Source organism: Carcharhinus amblyrhynchos, chromosome 21 (genome assembly GCF_965287045.1).
Source record: "Carcharhinus amblyrhynchos chromosome 21, sCarAmb.v2.hapA, whole genome shotgun sequence".
Lineage (NCBI taxonomy): Eukaryota > Metazoa > Chordata > Chondrichthyes > Carcharhiniformes > Carcharhinidae > Carcharhinus > Carcharhinus amblyrhynchos.
This window is the reverse complement of record NC_137344.1, coordinates 25,290,836-25,310,838: the sequence shown is the minus strand read 5'-3', so window position 1 is coordinate 25,310,838 and position 20,003 is coordinate 25,290,836. Positions and strand designations below refer to the sequence as shown.

General features: G+C 40.4%; 1 protein-coding gene across 11 annotated transcripts in view; it reads left to right on the top strand.

The window, feature by feature from the left end:
• Positions 1-20,003, top strand: part of rbfox3a (RNA binding fox-1 homolog 3a) — a 1,494,706-nt gene that overhangs the window by 1,395,893 nt on the left and 78,810 nt on the right. For all 11 annotated transcript variants that reach the window (XM_080208868.1, XM_080208867.1, XM_080208866.1 and 8 more), the window contains 2 exons: positions 3,947-4,000; positions 11,136-11,228. In XM_080208868.1, the coding sequence (XP_080064994.1) occupies positions 3,947-4,000; positions 11,136-11,228 (147 nt within the window). The remainder of the gene's footprint in view (positions 1-3,946; positions 4,001-11,135; positions 11,229-20,003) is intronic.

The following is a 20,003-nucleotide window of genomic DNA, read 5'->3' as shown; positions in this document are numbered from 1 at the left end:
TGTGCTGGGAGGTCATTGTGAGCTGAATCTGACCTAGGATAGACAGAGCAATGACACAATGTGGGAGGGTACAAGTTCTAAGTTTTCTGGACTGCACTGGAGGCCTTGGTAAAGGAGGCACAAGGGAGAAGAGATTCACAAGGAGCCGGTAGGCCCAACAGACACATGCTCAGAAGGCAATTGGAGCAGATAATCTTGAAGGTAAATATCAGGAGTCAAGCCCTGAAGACTTGGATGCAATGCTACAAGATCAGTGCTTTCACAGTGATCACAGTGTACCATGAACTTCAGACAACAGCCAGCTCACCAGACCATCACCATCACTCACTGAACAACATCGATCAGTCAGGTCTCGTACTTGATGTATACTGCGACCAAATCTCAAGGTTTGTACACACATCATTATTGAACTATGACAGCCGTGTCAAATAAACACATAACAAAGGCACACAGTGACAAACATCCTTCTATCTCATACTCCCAGAATGTTGCCTGTCAACCAGCTGGCTCAGTCGATTGCCAATAAATACAAAGGTGATAGAGGCATAGATGGGCTTTCTATCCCCACAGCCACTCAAGGTTGTCCTTCAAGACCATTTGCAGACTCCTCCACTGAACGTCAGGAGCCTTCCACCAGCTAATGGAGTTTCACTGCGTAGGGGAATGAGGACAGGCAAAGGCACAGAGACATGAGGGGGAGGAGTTTTCCCATCCCACCCACTACAGGAATCGTAGCAGATGAGGGGCAGACCGTGCAAAGGTCCATTGACCTCGGGCACGATTTTCCAGTTTTGAGGCGAGCGTGGCTGGAAAATCCCGCTCCTGATGAGCTGATTTTTTATGTGCAATATGGAATGATGTTAATTATAAATTTGATTTGGAATGTTTGCTTTTCTTTCTGCAATACAATCAAGAGGACACTGTGATAGTCAGTGACATAGGGAAGGGAAGCCATGGGAGTGTCGATGAATGGAGATTTGAGTTTCAGTTACTGGTATCATAAAGACCCTGGCCACAAAGAGAATACATTGGTTGCTCTTTCTTTCCTCTCCCCCTTCTCCTCCTCCACCTTCCAGTACCTCGTCCTGTTCTGCATGGTCCCTGTTCATTCTCCAGGCCATGCTGTATCCAAGGGGAGTGGCTATTAGTGCATCCATGTATGAAGGCAATTGGTTTGTACAGAAGCCTTGAAATCAGCAAAACCTCCTTGCTCGTTGCCACAGCACTCCCTGTAAACGTAGACTACTTTAAACAGCGATGCAAAGCAGGAAGCAGTTGTAGAATTGAAGCAACAATTAGAAGAAATCAACCTGCAACAAAACTGCAGGTAGTTGATGGTCTTTTTATGCAGTACTGGTAGAGGCTCTTTTTGACTGCTGAATATATGTTTAGCAATGCAATGTTAAAAGATGACGTTAGCTGGAGTGTTGCTCTCTAAAATGGCATGGCTGGTGAGAAATCAGTGTTGCACTCTAATTGATGCCTTTATTAATATGGTGCCCAGCACAAGTCACTCTAAAGGTGTGCATGAATGCCAAGGATGCTATTTTTGCTACCAAATGGAATGTGTAATGCCCAAACAATGAGTGCTACTGTCTCAACCTTTGTATCCCTAGGTCAAGAGTTAATTAGGGACCATAGAGACTTGATCCATGCTGTCCTACTAAAGTTAGAGTTAACCTGATGTGACCGAGGCAGGGTCCACAGTTTGCTTTTGAGGAGGAGCAGGGGAACTTTGAGGTTATAAACCCTCATGCAGAGGGGCTGCATCCAGAATTGGCACAAACATTGCAATTTCTTTGTTATGGTCCTCACATCTGAGCCACAGTTCCCACGGAGTGATTGGCTCACTCAAGCATGAAACTCTCTGCCCAGCAGCTCATTCTTTTATATATGATAGATGCAAGCTGCAATTTTCCTTTGTAACGTGCAGAGAAACAAAACGGTGTATTGCTACTGGAGAGTGTGGTTTACTGTAATACATGAAGCTTATTTCCCTGTAATTTCCATATCTGCATCACAAGTCCATCGCTTCAGTTATGTATTCAACTTGTTGCTCTTTATTGCTGACAATCCCCAATTTTTTCTTTCATTCCCAATATAAGATCAGGCTTTTCCATGAATAAAAAAATGACTTGCACAATAGTAGGTGATGAATTGCAGATCTGTACAGAGGAAGGTAGTTTTGGATGTGTATATATATGTATGTATTCATGCACACATATATATATGGATGTAAAATCACTTGTGCTTTTATAGGATCATTTTACACATCTGCTGTTCACTGCAGCCATATGTCTGGGGGTGAGTCGCCCGTAAAAATTCCAAGTGTCAAATTTCCAAAATCTGGAGTAAATCCTGCTTTTTTTACAGAAGAAGTTTAAAAATGAATCCCCCACACTCTGTGCACTGCAGAATGCACGAGCGTGAATCAGTTCAAAAAGCTGGAGCCGGGGCCTATCCCCGCTGGAGAGGCCAAAAGCATAGCGTTGAGCTGGCCATTGTGTATGCACTGATCTGTCATTGCCAAGATTGGCGCATGCGCAGTGGCCCCTGTCTGCCAGGCTCCCGATTGTTGGCCAGCTCAATCACTGACCAGCCCCACGACCCTCACATCACCGGCTGTGTGACCCCTCCTCCCCCCCCACCACCCCCCCGCGGCCACACAGCCTGATCGCTGGGCCCCCAAACATGTCTTAACAGCCCACCCTTCCCGCAGCCCTGATCTCCTGCCCCTCCTCACCAATCCCCCACTTCCCCATATACCCAATCTACAAAAGCAGCAAAGTGGGATGGGAGAATTACCCTCTCTTTCTTGATAGCTGTTGGAAGCTTATGCCCTTACCCATGTGGTAAGAGATGGATAACCAAGTCACTAACTGAGCGAGTTTTGATTAAGTTTTAATTGCAAAGCACAAGCTCACGTTATTAATGTCTTTTCAACTCACCAATATGTGACTGCCTCGACCCACTTGTTGCTGCCATGTGTGCATTCTAGGTCGATTTTCTTCCTTAAACTGGATGGATTGTCACTCATAATGTTTAGTCGCCAAAAGTCGACGGATTGAAGATTATTGCTCATCTGTATGCTGCTCACTTTTGTGACTTTTCTTTCCTCAGCTGGGTAATTTTAGGGGTGTTTTGGTGCTTCCCCACTTTCAAACATTAGAGTTGATATTTTAACTTTGCTCACCTCATTAATTGAAATCTATTAATTCTGGTGCAAATAACAATTTCATGGAGCAGTCATTGCAGTTATTTTGATGTCAGCTCATAAGCATAAAATCATGTGAAATAGTCAAAGTTGAAGAGTACATTTTTTATCTGCTTGTGGTTTAATGGTTTTAACCAGAAAATGCCTGGTCATGCCATTTATCATGGAATCATAGAATCCCTACAGTACTGAAGGAGGCCATTTGGCCCATTGATTCTGTACTGACCATAATCCCACCCAGACCCTATTCCCGTAACCCCACACATTTATCCTGATAATCCCCCTGACACTAGGGTCAATTTAGCATGGCCAATTAACCTGACCCACACATCTTTGGAGTGTGGGAGGAAACCCACACAGACAGAGGGAGAATGTGCAGACAGTGACCCGAGGCTGGAATTGAACCTGGGTCCTGCTAACCACTGTGCCACCCCATTTTATTAATGGCCCGACACCTTCAATGGGAAAATTATGGGGGTTGTCTCCTCTGTCACAGAGATAACCCTTTGATAAAACTGAATACTGTAAAGCAATTGAATTGGGAACAGGAAACTCCCATTACAGATGTTTCCATATTCAAACACCTTATATAATTTCTCCGTTCCGCTCTCCTTCAGCACCTTGAGTGGCTGGACTGTTGCAAGGGGGCAATTATGGATTGCTCCTGAAGTTTGTTCATGGTGAATCACAGTACAATATTTCTAATGGTTGTCTCTCTTGTTTCTTTTACAGCAATTTGGTAAAATTTTAGACGTTGAAATAATTTTTAATGAGCGGGGTTCTAAGGTAAGCGAGACATTCTCAACTTATTTGTTTGATCTTCTAATGTAGTTTCGGTGATTTTAACAGAGACCCAGTGGGTATTATATGTTATATGTGAGTGTACCATACAGGGCTATTGGATACTCATAGTTTATCGTATGAAACACATTCTTAATTATAAAGTAAGAAGTCTCACAAGACCAGGTTAAAGTCCAGCAGGTTTATTTGGAATCACGAGCTTTCGGAGCGCTGCTCTTTCATCAAGTAAATCAGCATTATTTCCTGCAGACATACAGAAATATTATTGAGTCGACTTACCTGATGAAGGAGCTGTGCTCCGAAAGCTTGTGATTCCAAATAAACTTTACTGGACTTTTTCCTGGTGTTATGAGATGTTTTACTGTGCCCACACCAAACCAACACTGGCATCTTCACGTCATTCTTAATTATAGACAGCTTTGCCTATCGGAATGCTTATATGTACATGCGCATGTGGCATCAGTAGTTTTCCTGCTAACAATAATCACAAATTTCCCAAGGGTTGCATGCTTACACTATGGGACAGATTACCCAATGGACTCAATTAGAAATACACAGAGGTACGGACAAATTTCAATTTGAAAACGGATTCTGTGCTCCATGTTAACAGTCTGCTGAATATTTTAGTAACAAGTGCTGATGTGAAGGTGGTCTGGATGAGCAACTGAATTGGAGAATGAAAATTAGCATATGGAGCTCAAGTGATAAAATTGCCGAGGCATTTTAGGTTGATAGCTATACACTTACTGATACTAACCACTCCATTGTACCATCAGGCCCAGTAATATTGGCATGACGGCTGCTTCACCAGAGCGCAGCAAAACAGATATAGCATTCATCTCCTCACTGCTATTTGTCTTTAATAAGGGTGCAGATAATATTAGTGAGCCAGCCCATGTGAGTCCTTCACAATCTGCAAGAATGTGGAAGTACTGGATGTTAGACTAAGGATCAGTCTGCAGTTTGGGGCACGATGCTCATATATCATTTTATGTGTCACTTGCAGACACGTGATAAGTATCCCAGCTCTTCGGCACAAAATGAGTGTGAGAATATTGTAATTAAGGATGTTGCAAACTATGATTTTGGAGATTTCAACATCTTAAAAAGTGAAATGCTGCTCAGAGGCGGAAGAATGGTCTGTTGCCCTGAAAGGGTTATGGGGTGAAACTGCAGGTTTAAAAGGGATAATGTGCGAAATAGCAGGATTAGAGGATTAATGTGTAAAGCAGCAGGGTTAGAGGATTAATGTGTGAAGCAGCAGGGTTAAGGGATTAATGCATAAAACAACAGGTTTAAAAGATTAGTGTGTGAAACAGTAGGTTTAAAAGGTCAGTGTTTGAAACAGTAGGTTTATTGGGTTAATGTGAAAAAGAATAGGTTTATAGGATTAGAAGGACAAAACGTTCTTGTTGGTAGTAACTGGACATGGTGTTTGCACCATTATTAGACCAGCCTCATGCTAGCACCCATAGTGGGTGGGGGGCAGGATGAATGGATCATATGATAATGAGGGCTGTTGATCTGTCACCGAATTGTCACCAGCTTTTGGGAGAGTTAAGTGGGGTTATGAGGAAAACTTGAGTTCAAAGTTAGATATTTTTTGAAATTGGTGCTTTTACTTTGGATTCCAGGAGACCAGTATCCATTAACATTTACACTGCTAAATCTAACTTCCATATCTTAGTCAGAGCCAGCCTGCCTTTGGGATCAGGGAGCTGAAATTCATGGTGTACATATCAGAAGCATTGGCTGTACAAAGTGGCTGTTGGTGTTACCTCTACTTTGTTAAATTATTTATCTTAAAACTATTCCTACTTTGCTTCTACAACTGCAACTCTGCTATAACTCCCTATTATTACTTTACCACATCTCCCACTGTTATTTCCACTACTTACTACATCTACAAATACTGTTATTTCTAATACCACAACAACATTACAGTGAATCCTTTCAGCAGCAAGACAGGTCTTAATTTTCACTCTGCGCTTCTCAGTGGTTTTCAAAAACCGAGGCCAGGTATTTGAGAGTGCAACTTCCGATTTTAACCATGAGGAAAGTGAAAAGCTGGCCCATTGTGTGACCAAGAGTAAAGAATTTATGCCAAGCGTCTGAACATCTTTTAGCCATTTACATGCTCAACTCACCATATAAACACAGTGGCTACAAGAACAGGTTAAAGACTAGGAATGCTGTGTTGAACAACTCATCACCGAACTCCCGAAAGCCTGTCCACCATCTACAAGGCACAAGTCAGGAGTATGATGGAATACGCCCCAGTTGCCTGGATGGGTACAGCTCCAATAACACCCAAAAAGCTTTACACCATCCAGGACAGAGCAGCCCGCTTGATTGGCACCACATTCACAAACATCGACACTCTCCACCACCGACATTCAGCATTAGCTGTGTGTACTATCGACAAGATGCACTGCAGAAATTCACCAAAGATTCTGAGACAGCACCTTCCAAACCCACAACCACTTCCATGTAGAAGGTCAAGGGCAGCAGATATGTGGGAACACCACCACTTACAAGTTCCCCTCCAAGCCACTCACTATCCTGACTTGGAAATATATCACTATTCCTTTGCAGTCGCTGGGTCAAAGTCCTGGAATTCCCACCCGAATGGCATTGCAGTCAACTCACGGCATGTGGACTGCAGCGATTCAAGAAGGCAGTTCACCATCACCTTCTCAAGGGCAACTAGGAATGGGCAATAAATGCTGGCCAGCCAGTGACACTCATGTCCCATAAATTAATTTTTAAAAACTCTAGCCAGTGACAATAATAAATGGCAGTCTCAATCAAGATCCCCTCAATTTATACTGACGTTAATTGACCACAACTAACAACAGAATTTTTTCTAAATATTCCAGATTCAATATAAACATGCAAATTTCTGCCATGCTTTCTACCAATCTTGGTGCATTATATTACCTCATGAAGTATTGTAGTTTAGTTCAGTGAGTGACATCTTCCCACATGTTCCAAATATCTTACCATATGTTTTAATCAAGCAACATCTATTCTAAACATGGAGTAATTTGGAAGGAATGACAGAACATGTCTTTAATGCAGCTTAGATGAGCAGAGGATGCGCTTAAATGCGCTGCAGACATCCTTTGAGAATTTCTGAAAGCAGCCACTTTCCAGTAAAAAGTTTAAGGCCAATGTTGAAAGACAACTACTTCAGAATAATTTCAAAAATAAACAGAAATGTGTAATCTGCACCTAAGCGAGGTGCAAATGATTTCACTTTACTGTGCAAGATTTAGAACATGTTTGGTATATTGCTTCCTATTTGTTTATTTGAAGACTGAAGCCTAAGACTGATGTTCTGAACATTCAACATAGCAGTTGTACCTCTTAAAAGAATGACAGAGAACAGGAACTTAAAATACAGATGCGATTAATAAAATTGGTCTCTGATATTGTTTGATTGTCAGCTTCAGACATACCCTTAAGCATGCACCATCCAATGCATCATTTCCATCATCCCAGATCCCCAACTCCCCTGCTAAACAAAATGCTGTAAGAAGTCTCACAATACCAGGTTAAAGCCCAACAGGTTTATTTGGTACTTTAACCTGGTGTTGTGAGACTTTAACCTGGTGCTGTGAGACTTCTTATTGTGTTTACCCCAGTCCAATGCTGGCATCTCCACATCAAACAAAATGTTAGCATTTCCTTAGAGCTGCCACTATCCTCTTCTTATCCTGCACAAATAGAATTAATTTGAGAAAAATTTCTCAAAACATCTGCAGTTCCTCTGGAATAGTTTATCAGTTTTTCCTGATTTTGTCTTATAAACATAAAATAACTTAGAAACACAATTTTTTTTTATTTTCTCACCCAACCATATTAAGTCGAAATACGGGAAAAGAAACACTGTCCTTTGTAGGTTCTTATCTATCTTATTGGCACAAACGGCAGAAAGATATGCCACCAGAAGATGATAATCAGATTAAACAGATTTAACGCTGAATGGATAAATGGCATTTATAAAAGATGAGATCTATATGAAATGCATTTTCAAAGTAAGGAAGAGCATTTGAAATTCGGCTGGGAGGCTGCTTTGGTGGTTGAAGGGTTAAGCTTGCTTAAGCAATTTAGTTTGCAAAAGAATGTAAACCCCTTTCAGCACGTAAGATACAACTTTCTAGTTTATGGTATGAATATGATTACAAGAAGAGATTAACAAACAGTCTAATTACAAGGCAATTGAAGATGTTAATTGTCTTTTTCTCTCTCTTTCCTGTCTAGCAGGGTAAGTCTAATACAATGTTATGTGTATCCTCTGTCTGACAAAAGGTCTGGAATCACAAGATTTGAAAATTTCCTGTAGCTCTTGGCTACTAGAAGTCATTATTTGGCTACTGCATTTTAAGTACAGTGGACCAATTGTTTTTGCATGCATAAGGATTCTAACTATGATGAAGGATGCCATTCTGATGTGCAGTGGAAAACAGTTACTTTTTATTCTATGAGGAATGGCGTACAGGATACTTATTACTATAATTACCACATTAGAACACTCTGACATGCAAAATTTATACGATGTGGATACTGTGGCTTTGGAAGCCAGGAAAACAAAAATAATGACCAGGCAAGCTTGTAATCATGTGCATGAGACTATAAAACATTTTAATAGATTATTATATTTGTTAAGTGGGCAGGCTGAATAACTCCTATTTTTTAAAAAAGAAAATTGCAATCCTTGACTCTCAGTCCTCCGGTATAAAAAGCAGAGCAATCCTTATCCAGGAGAGCAGAGTCACTTGACCCAAATCTGTGGATAATGCTGAAGTGTTCTGTCGTATTTTCTAAGTCATCTCAATTCAACATTCTGTAGCTTTGTTCCATTGATGTGCAGCAATCATCCAAAACCCAAATCAATTGTCTTTAAGATACCAAAAGGTGTTACTGGGCTGAGTGACTAAGCCATAGTCTGACTAGAGTTCTTATCAAGAAGCTGGTTGATTCCAATCTATTATTTTCAACAGAATTTGTCAGTTGAAGTTCCCTTAAATGTTTGGAAGGCAGCAATTGCTGTACCCACCCTGAAATAGGGACCAGACTGTTGTTCAAGTAATATCCCTTCCATCAACAAATGGAGACTAATGAAAGCCATGAGAAGCAAAAGTTGTTTCAGTATTTAACCTCTAACAATCTGTTATATAGATATTCATTTGACTAGCAAGCAAATTTGTGCGTATTTTAATTACTAGTCTAAAATGAATCAATTCACCCAATTGCCAGTATCAGGGAAGAACATCAGCCATGTCATTTTAAGGGTCTTATAAGCTTCAATGAGAAGATGAGATGCCATGTCCTGAACAGATTATTTTCCAATTGGACACTAGTTCTCTTTTAATTTGTCTTATTGTCAGAACATCACTGAGTCTTTGTCTGGAATATATTTGGCTCCTTCGTTAACACCCAATACATATTTTAGGGGAGGCATTATCTCCTTTCTTGATGATACCAGCTTCCATAGAATGGTTAATTATACACATGAAAGGCTAGCAAAAACCAAATCAGTCAAGGCTGATACAGCACTCAAAATAAGATGGCCAAATGGCAACCTTCAGCAGCAGGGGGGACCAATCAATAGCTCTGTTGAAAATGATTGATTGTGGTGTTTTCAACCTTTCCCCACACTAATGTGTTCAAGCTCTCTCTAATTACAATGATTCAGCACTTTGACTTGGTAATCACATCTGACCTAGACTGGGAAAAGCAAGTGGGCTAGGGTGCTTGGCAGAAAAGTGAGAATTCTCAAGAAAACTAGGCTCTCCTTGCCACTGTTGGCAACCTTTGAGTACTACAAAGCCAATATCTACTCCAGTGATCCAATATCTGTTTAGCTGACTGCACAGAAATTGGGTCTAGATCCATGCAGACTAGTGGATTTGATGAGGATATCCTCTCCAATGCCAGACTCCTTACAACTGTGGAAAGCTGTCACGGCTGTCAGTTCTCTGCAAGATTATGACATGAGCAGCACCATGATCGTTTGTGTTTAAACCAAGCCTCTGTATTTTTGTCAGGAATCACAAGAGCTGCACCTCCACACTCTGAACAGCTTCACGCACAATACAGACAGCAAAGCTTCACACACGCTGCTTGTGGAAGTATGTGCCTGACAGAACCATTACTTGGAGTTCTCCTCTATGCACATAAGTTCATGCATAACATTAATAATCAATTGCTTTGCTAGGCCTGCTGAATGTGCACTAAACAAAGGGGACCTATGAGTGGTTTGCCCATTTTAACAGCCATTACAAGACTAAACTAAAACCAAACAGATTTGTGTTTATGATTGATGCCTGCAGATATGGCATACAATTAAAATAAAACCAAAATTAATACAACCATTCTCTTTCAAGACCTTTGCTACCTGCACTACAAAGAAAAGGCCGGTGCTATTATATATTTCATTTGGATACAGTAACATTCAGCCTTGACTAATTTTTGTTTAATCTTATATACTTTCTGTATAGATATGAATGTTGTGAACTATAAAGGTCAGTTTTAAAACCAGGACAGTATGGTTTGACCTGCCTCCATCAAATACACCAAAAACTAATGTAATTGTATGTCAGCCCATAAGCAAGAAACAAAACTGGAAATTATTTTAATATGTTTTATAATTGATCTCACCGGTTACTTTTCAAAAAAAAAGTGATGTGATGCAAAGGATCTTCATTTGGGCTTAAACTGAGCTGTAGAAAATTAAAATGGTCTGATCCAGGTTAGAGTTGTTTATTTTCTAATGGTCCTCCTCATTTTTAGTCACCATCATTGAAAACTGATCTTCCTTACCTATGGCAGAAATATCAAATACAAGATCCTAGCAAGCTCACTGCAGGAGAACTGCAACTACAATAAATGTGTAAATAATCTAACTATATGTTTTCAAATGCAGCGACTATATCTTTCCCTCTCAGTATACTTTCCATTTCACCTTCTTGGATCCGGTTGCTCTGTGGCCTCGTAGAATGACTTTGCTATCTTGATGTTCCAGCTGGTGTACTGAAACATATCAAAAGACTGTCTTATTCCCTGTATAATCATATGCATGTCTCTCTTTTCCTTTTCTCTTACCTGCATGCAGGGATTTGGTTTCGTAACTTTCGAAACCAGTGCTGACGCGGACAGGGCACGGGAGAAATTAAATGGAACAATCGTAGAAGGTCGTAAAATAGAGGTGCAGGTCCAATCTTTCTCTTTTCCCTACTTTAAATGTCTACTTCGTCTTTTTCCATTGATCAGTTTGTGTGCATTTTCCATTTCCTCCTTTCCAATCTTCCGTACCTAAACATATTTCCTGCAGCAGGTGCCTTCATTTCACAAAGGGAATCATGGTGCCTGGTTTGGTGTTTCCCATTGGTTTAAAAGTTGGTGTAGGACTTGCAGTCAATGTGTTTCTTTAAAAAAAAACTCTGTGAAAACCCTAGCTGATAATGCAAACTGCCAATTAAAGCCACTTGATAGCCAAGGAAAACTGTTTTTATTTTCTAAGAGCATCTGATTTCTGCATTGAAATTACTTGATTTGCAGTATAAATATATGAGCACTTGAGGATTCCAAGGACAGGGTTTCACTCCACTTTTGCTTACTGCCAATGCTAATAGATAGAATCTCAAGATCATTGATTAAAAACAATACACATTGTCAAAATAGGGCACAGCTACTTTGTGTTTTCTTTGTTATTTTAGACAGAATATTCTGCTCTAATAATAGTCATATAATCTTGTTCAAACACTTCCTGTGCTGGGGACAGTTGATATATCCACTGCTTTGTTTCCTAAAAAAATGTGAAGAGCAACATCCCCAGTCACTAACATCACTGAGATAGAAGAATACATGCCTCACCAGGTGGATATATTTTAAAAGCTTTTAGAACAAAGAGTACTCTTGCAGTTGTTCTGAGCCATCTTTGATGTGTTTTTTTTTGTTACTCATTTCCATTAGTTTTTGTGTTCACCTCAAGTCTCACTAATGATCTCTGATATTAAATGAATCCCATGGGAATTAATCTATAAGGCTTCAGCATAATGCTAATGCTCAATTCTTTCAACTTGAAATTTGCAAGGCTTAGCTGGAAGCAGAAAAATAGAAATGTCTTGGAGGTTAGGCTGTTTCCTTTGTTGCCTCACAGCACTGGAGACTTCTGGAACACAGCAGAACAGTATTTTTGGCATTCATGATAGATTAGTACATTTGCTGAACTGAGACCAGTGCAATGTATTACATGCATCACTGGTGAATCGGTATTGATAACAAGCAATGTACACTTAATTACAAGAACTTTGTGAAGATTACAATCAAAATGCTCTCTTGCATTTCAGTTTACTATAGCCCAGGTTTTGCCATCAGCTGTGAAGCAACAGCAATCTCCGCTGACCTCGAAGAAAGCTGCCCACAAAGATCTAACAATCTCTGTGGCGCAAATTTCATCTTCCTTGACATTAAGTTGAATCTGGCATCAAGGGGATTACCTGGCATCCAGCGACAGTGATGTCATCAAGCAGGGTAGGCAACCCATCCCATTCAAGTATTCCCATTGACAACAAACTAAGAAATAAATACATTTATTGTAATATTTATTAAAAGAAATGATAACATAATAAAGTTTGGGGTACATATATTAAAAGACTATTGATTTCTTTTTTTAATCAGAGTGGACATTACACAAATGTAAATTCAGTTTTCCAAGGCTAGAGAGGTTTTTCAGCAGTAGTTGAGACTGAGCACACTGTCTAAAACCTAATTAAACCTCATTGTCGAGGCATAGTGTTTGACAGCAACATCACAGTGTAAAAGGACACGTTCGTAGAATCATAGAACCCGACAGTGCAGAAAGAGGCCCTTCGGCCCATCGAGTCTGCACCGAACACAATCCCACCCAGGCTCTACCCCCATATCCCTGCATATTATACTCACTAATCCTTCAAAACTACGCATCCCTGGACACTAAGGGGCAATTTCTTAGCATGGCCAATCAACCTAACCCGCACATCTTTGGACATGTTCTTCTCAACTCAGTGATTTCTATAGTTTGCCACTTACGGAGATTTCAACAGCACACTGTGTGGAAAAGCACGGGATCATTCACAGCACATTTTAATTCCTGTGTTTAGCTACCTAATTGTAAACTCCAGTAATTCTGTCAGTTTTATAGGTTGATGGCATCACAAACATTGATAGTTTTATCATCATTACAACCACAGAATCCAGGTCTATCCTTTCTGTTGGTATCTGTACTAGTACATATGGGTATTGACAAATCCAGATAAAGCCTCAGAGGGAACAAGCAAATTAGGACACAAAAAATACCGTAGCTATTCATATTGCCACTGACTTCATCATCATTTATGTCGATGGAGCTGGAGGGTGGACTTCAGTAGTTGAAAAATATTAGCACTGCTCAATATTACCAACTAACCCATAAAATAATCTATTTGATGACATTATACGAAGAAGAAAATAATTGCAGCATTCAGCACACCTAAAGCAATGTCATCATAAATCTATATTTTCTTTGAGATTCAAGTATATCATGGTCACAAACTTAAAGGTGACTAATTAACTTGCATTTTTGTTTTCCTTTTAAAACCGAAGTTCCAAAGATATTGCAGATTTTTCCAATATGTCTCTGAGATCCAAATGCACGATAACATCTTGACTAATGAATAGGAGCTCAGCATGGTTAGCACAACCATAGATGTTAACAACATGGAAACAGGCTCTTCAACCCAACTCGTCCATGCCACCCTTTTTTTTGAATCACTAAGCTGGTCCCAATTGCGCGTGTTTGGTCCATGTCCCTCCAAACCCATCTTACCCATGTAACAGCAGGTGTAATAGTTTAGGTTGCAATATTTACAGTGTCCAGTTTAGTATAACTCAACGATCTCAGAAACAGCTAGAATGATCTTCACAAGACTGGGTCTTGTGAAGCAAATGTGCAGCAATGTTTGCAAAGCTTGAACAGTCTCCACTGGGATGTGATTCTGATCCAGTGCTAACTGCCTGAAACATTGCGCATGGGTTCTCCCAGTCCATCATTACTGACCCATATCGTTTCTGTGTCACTTATCTGTGTCTGCTTCCATTTCTTTTCATTTATGAAGTTCATGCCACACTCATATAGATCATTTCATAGCTTCTTATTGAAGGTAAGCATGTTATAAGCAAAGGCACTTAGTTTAATATAGTTGGCAGTGTGTGCTTTGAAGTTAAATTATTTGTCGATTGCATTTAGATCTGCACTGCTGCCTGTTACTGGAAATCTTTATTTTCTAAAATGTGTCAAGGGAGCAGAACATTTTTTTAATTCCGCATTTGTTATTAAAAGGGAGTTGTGTGCAACATTTTTCTCCAAGTGGGAAGGCATGAAATAGTAAATAGCAGAGAATTTTCATTTTGAAACTACTTTGCAACCAAAATCATCAAAATAAATAATATTAGCTTTCCTATTTCCACAATAATGTGTTGCTTTATGGAAGTGAATAAAATCTACTGGTTTAATCTAGTTCTGGCAATATCTAGATGAATACTAGTGGTCTGGTTAATCTTTTACTGAGTAGAATTTCCGTACAATTCTCATAAACCAGGTTATCATGGAGGACAGTTACTTCATGTTAATGCTGGCGTACAATGTACCCAGCTCTCCTCTCACTGTCAAATCCCACAAACACGGAGGCAGCTCTTGTCCCAGCTGTTGTCAGGGCCAAATTGCCTCTGGAAATGTACCTAGGAACCAGACTGCACAAAATGGAAGGATGCCCAGAAGAAAAGGGATTAACGCTTAACAGAACCAATGGAATGTGGTCACACACATCACTTCTTGTTGTCACTTTTTCACATGAGTTATCTTTACAGGGATGATACTCAAACTCAAAGGTTAGAACTATCAGGAAAGACTGACTAGGCTGTGGCTAACTGTGGACTTAATGGAGATCTTGATTAAAATTATGTGTGGGTTTGATGGCGAATGTTTTTCTGCTTTGCTTGGAGAGGGGCTGCAAAACCTGGGGTCACAAGTTTGATGATATTCATTAATAAATCTATTAAATCATTCACTAGAATCCTCTTTACCCAGAGAGTAGTTAGAATGTGGAAACTCGTACCTCATGAAGTAGTTGAGGTGAGACCAGAATAGATGTATTAAGGGGAAGCTAAGTAAGTACATATAGGTGAAAGAAATAGAAGGAAAAGCTGATAGAGTTAAATGAAGTAGCGTGGGAGGAGTTTCATGTGGAAAATAAGCTCTTGCAGTGACATGTTCAGCAAAATGTCCTGATTCAGTTCTGTAAATTCTATATAGTTTATTGTTGAGCTGAAAGTGCCTCCCAGAATGAGCCTCCTGGGTTTACTGTCAGTAGGAGAATAAAATATGTGGTTTATGAAAGTCCTGAGAATCCAGGAACTCCCACAGTCCGCAGATGAAAATAATTGAGTTTCCTTGGATTAGTGTTCTTGCATCTCCTTTTAAGGTCACCAGCAATGACAATATGAGAGTTGCAGAGCCACATGCGTGAATTCTTCACTACGTTGCTGCACGTCACCCCACTCTTGGTGAAACAGTAAGATGCTGAGCTAGGAGATGTCAAAAATGCAGGGAACAATGTCAGTCTCTTTTCCCTCAGACATCCAGACAAAAAGTACAGTATCACTAGGGAAACAATACAAGCACTGAACCAATTAGCAGATAAACTAGAAGATTCTGTACCACAGACAATCAAACAGATTGTTGGTGGCTTGGGCAGCACATGGGGAATCCGGGTTCAATTCTGACCATGGGTGACTGTCTGTGTAGAGTTCGCACATTCTCCCCGTGTCTGCGTGGGTTTCCTCCAGCTGCTCCAGTTTTTTTTATTCATTTGTGGGACATGGATGTCATTGGCTAGCCAGCATTTATTGCCCATCCCTAGTTGCCCTTGGAGGGCAGTTGAGAGTAAACCACATTGTTGTGGCTTTGAAGTCACATGTAAGCCAGATCAGGTAAGGACGGCAGATTTCCTTCCCTAAAGGGCATTAGTGAACCAGATGGGTTTTTACAACAATCAGCAATGGTTTCATGGTCATCTGTACATTTTAATTCCAAATTGTTTTATTACATTCAAATTCCACCATCTGCCATGGCAGGTTTCGAACCTGGGTCCCCAGAACGTTAGCTGAGTTTCTGGATAACAGTCTAGCCCTATTACCATTAGGCTATTGCCTCCCCTATCGTGGTTTCACCCCATTGTCCAAAGATGTGCAGGTTAAGTTGTGTGAAAATCCCCATGATCTGCATGGGGAAATCACTATTTGACATTCCACTTGGACTCGTTGAATACAAGCTACCCAGGGACTGGTAATTAGCCAATCAGGTGGTGCTCATATACTGAGCCCTATATAAAGCAAGACCATAAAAGGATCCATTAACCTTTTAGTCCCAGTTGGGACCTGTTGTGTTCACCACAGGGTTATGGTTATTGTTTATTTTTATTTAGTGCAATAAAAGCACGGTTCCCTCACAACTGACTCTTGGAGTTATTATAGGTGGACAGGCCATGCTAAATTGTCCCTTACTGTCACAACATGTGTAAGTTAGATAAACTAGCCATGGTGAATGTATAGGGTAACAGGGAAAGGATTGGGGGATAAAGACCTGGATAAGATATTCTTGGTACGAGAATTGGTACAAACGCAATGGGCTGAATGGCCTCCTTCTGCATTGTAGGGATTCTATGATCAAGATGGCATCCACAGTAGGAATACATTTTCTTACTTATGGCCCCACCTTTGTGGTCTTGCATGTACAAAATAGAATATGAGGAAGTGGTATGTTGAATATATGCAGAATTGGTGTTCCAATCGAATCTATGTCTGCTTATTTTGGTCATTGTGGACTAATCAGTTGGATTTCTCCTGTAATTATCTCTAGACCTTGAGTTTGAAGTCTTTGGGTCATTGGATCAACGTATTTATTTAACTGTGAAAATTCTATGTTTATTGTATATGTTTTCATGGCAGCAAGGCAGTCCAGAAAACATCATTCGAAATCTTGGAAATGTCTGAAATTCTAGACATAAGAACGAGATATATAGCATTGCAGACTTCTGTTCCGGAATATCTTGGAAAGAATAGCAAGCTACATCTTGGGAGGTATTGCTCAAAGACAGCATTCAGTCAGATGGCATCAGGCTAATCACAATATTCAGTGATAGCAGATGGCATATGAGATGTAAGTGATCACATTTCAAAAGTTGGCTTTACTCAGAGTTAGCACAGAAGTGCTTTGGTTGTTCTTTGCATTTTGAGGAGATTAATTATACTTGTAGATTTTGTCAATGTGCTTTCTGTACTCAGAGCTGTTCACTTATATGTTTAGATTTAGTAAATTGTTTGTTGGCAGCCTTACCCTCCGTCTGATTTTTCCATTTATATATATATATATATATATGAGTACAGGTGGCTGCATGCGATGTCTTACAACAAACCAGAATACAGTGAGAAGTGTTTAATATTTGCCCCTTGGGTATTATAATTTCATATTTCAATATCGGGCAGATAAAGGCACAGTTTGGTTCACAGAAACTAGAAGCAGGAATAGACCATTTGGCCCTTCGAGCTTGCTCCACCATTCATTTTGATCATGGCCGACCATCAAATTCAGTATCCTTATTCCCTCTTCTCTCCACTTGTCTTGATCCCTTTATCCCCAAGACCTAACCCTAACCCTAACCCTAATTTCTTCCTAAATCAGACCATGTTTTGGCCTCAATTACTTTCTGTGATAGTGAATTCCACACATTCACCACTCTCTGGGTAAAGAGATTTCTCCTCACCTCAGTTCTAAAAAGGTCTACCCGTTATCCTCAAACTATGACCTCTAGTTCCAGACTCCCCCACCGTAGGGAACATTCTTTCTGAATCTAGAAGGTTTGTAAGAAGAATTTTAGACATAAGTGACTAATGACAGTGCATCAAAAGGTAAACCAAGCATAACAACCTCACAAAAAAGCAGATAGTGTAAGGGCTTCAGTGCACAAGACTTTTCACCTGTAATTTCTTACTGGCATTATGTTTACTTCCAAGATTTCCTGCATTGAATTCTGCACAAAATTTCAATGACGAATCTATTTCCATTTACCATTCTATCATTTGCATCACAATCTAGAGGGATCGAGGTGTGCAGGTCAACAGTTCCCTAAAAGTGGCAACACAGATGGTCAAGGTTATTAAGAAAGCATATGACATGCTTGCTTTCATCAGCCAAGGCATTGAGTACAAAAGTTGGGAAATCATGTTGCAGCTATATAAAACCTTGGTTCGGCTGCACTTGTATTGTGTGCAGTTCTGGTCATCACCACAGGAAGATGTGAAAGCTTTGGACAGAGTGCAAAGAAGGTTCACCAGAAAGTTGCCTGGTTTTGAGGGTGTTGGCTATGAGGAGAGGTTGAATAAACTGGGATTGCTTTCACTGGAAAGACAGAGGCTGAGGGGAGACCTCATAGAAGTCGACAAAATTATGAGAAGAATAGATGGGGTAGATAGCCAGAAGCTTTTTCCAAAGGTGGAAATATCGATTACAAGGGGGAACAGGTTCAAGGTGAGAGGGAGAAACTTTAAGGGAGATGTGCAGGGGAAGTTTTTCATGCAGCGAGTGGTGGGTGCCTGCTCCTCGCTGAAGAGGAAGTGGTGGAAGCAGGCACAATAGTAACATTTAAGAGGCATCTGGGACATGAATAGGGAGGGAATAGAGGGATATGGACTGAGTAAGGACAGAAGGTTTTTTTATTGGTTTAGTTAGGGCATCATGATTGGCACAGACTTGGAAGGCTGAAGGGCCTGCTCCTGTGCTGTACTTTTCTTTGTTCTTGGTGCGACAGAACAAGCCTTGTCAGCTATCACTGGGAGAGTAAATCCATAACTTCTACACTTGAGACTTCTGTATGTGATTTAAATAAAAAAGGAAAACATTTGCATTGGCGCAGCTTATAGATCAGATTTTACAATAATTAAAAATCTTCCATGCTTATGAAAGATTAATTTGCTGAAGTGTTTGCAACATTACTTATTTAGTTTCTCTGGTCCCATGCGGGACAATGGTCCAGAACGAAAAAGATTGTGTGGGACCGGGGCTGGTGATGAAATCTTGCTGCTCATCCTAATGTTTATAACTTTAATTAATACAAAGTTTAAAAGGACTTACAACACTTAGCTGTAATTGTTTTGCAGAAAGGCTAATGTTTGAAGTAATTGTGCTGACTTAACATAAGTTAAATACTTTTGCACCCAAATATATGTTGAGGTTACAAACTTAGTGATATGCCCTGAGGGGGTATTGATTGCTTCAACTTAGGAAAGCCCATTTTGTCTCCATTAGATGAGCACTAAGCCCATCTGAATTAAGATGGTGATCATCCTTTCAGTTATTTTTAAATGCTAGTCTCTGCTGATTAGTCCCCAATAGTGAGCATCTTTGATGCGGCATTTTATTCAATTAAAGCCACTGGGGCGATCTTACCAGAATTTGGCAGAAGATGGGAGTTTCTGGCTACACAGGCCCCAAAGCCAGAAAATCCCACTCGAGGTCAGTGGACCTTTGCAAGGTCCATGTCTTGCCCGCTACAATCCAAAGATGTGCGGGTTAGGTGGAATGGCCATGCTAACTTGCCCCTTAGTGTCAGGGGGAACCAGCTAGGGTAAATGCATGGGGTTATGGGACTAGGGCCTGGGTGGGAATGTGGTTGGTGCGATGGGCCGAATGGCCTCCTTCTGCAATGTCGGATTCTATTCTATGATTCCTGTGGCAGGCAGGATGGGAAAATTCTGCCGAGTGTTTTTCTCCAGAGAAATAGGTCATGTTTTCTCACCAGATCTTGCCACACTGTCAAAAAAAACCAGCTGGGCGAAGTTCACGTCATCATACAGGGGGGACAGGGCCTAAATGTTCATCCAGCAGTAAGGATACTCCAGTAGCAAG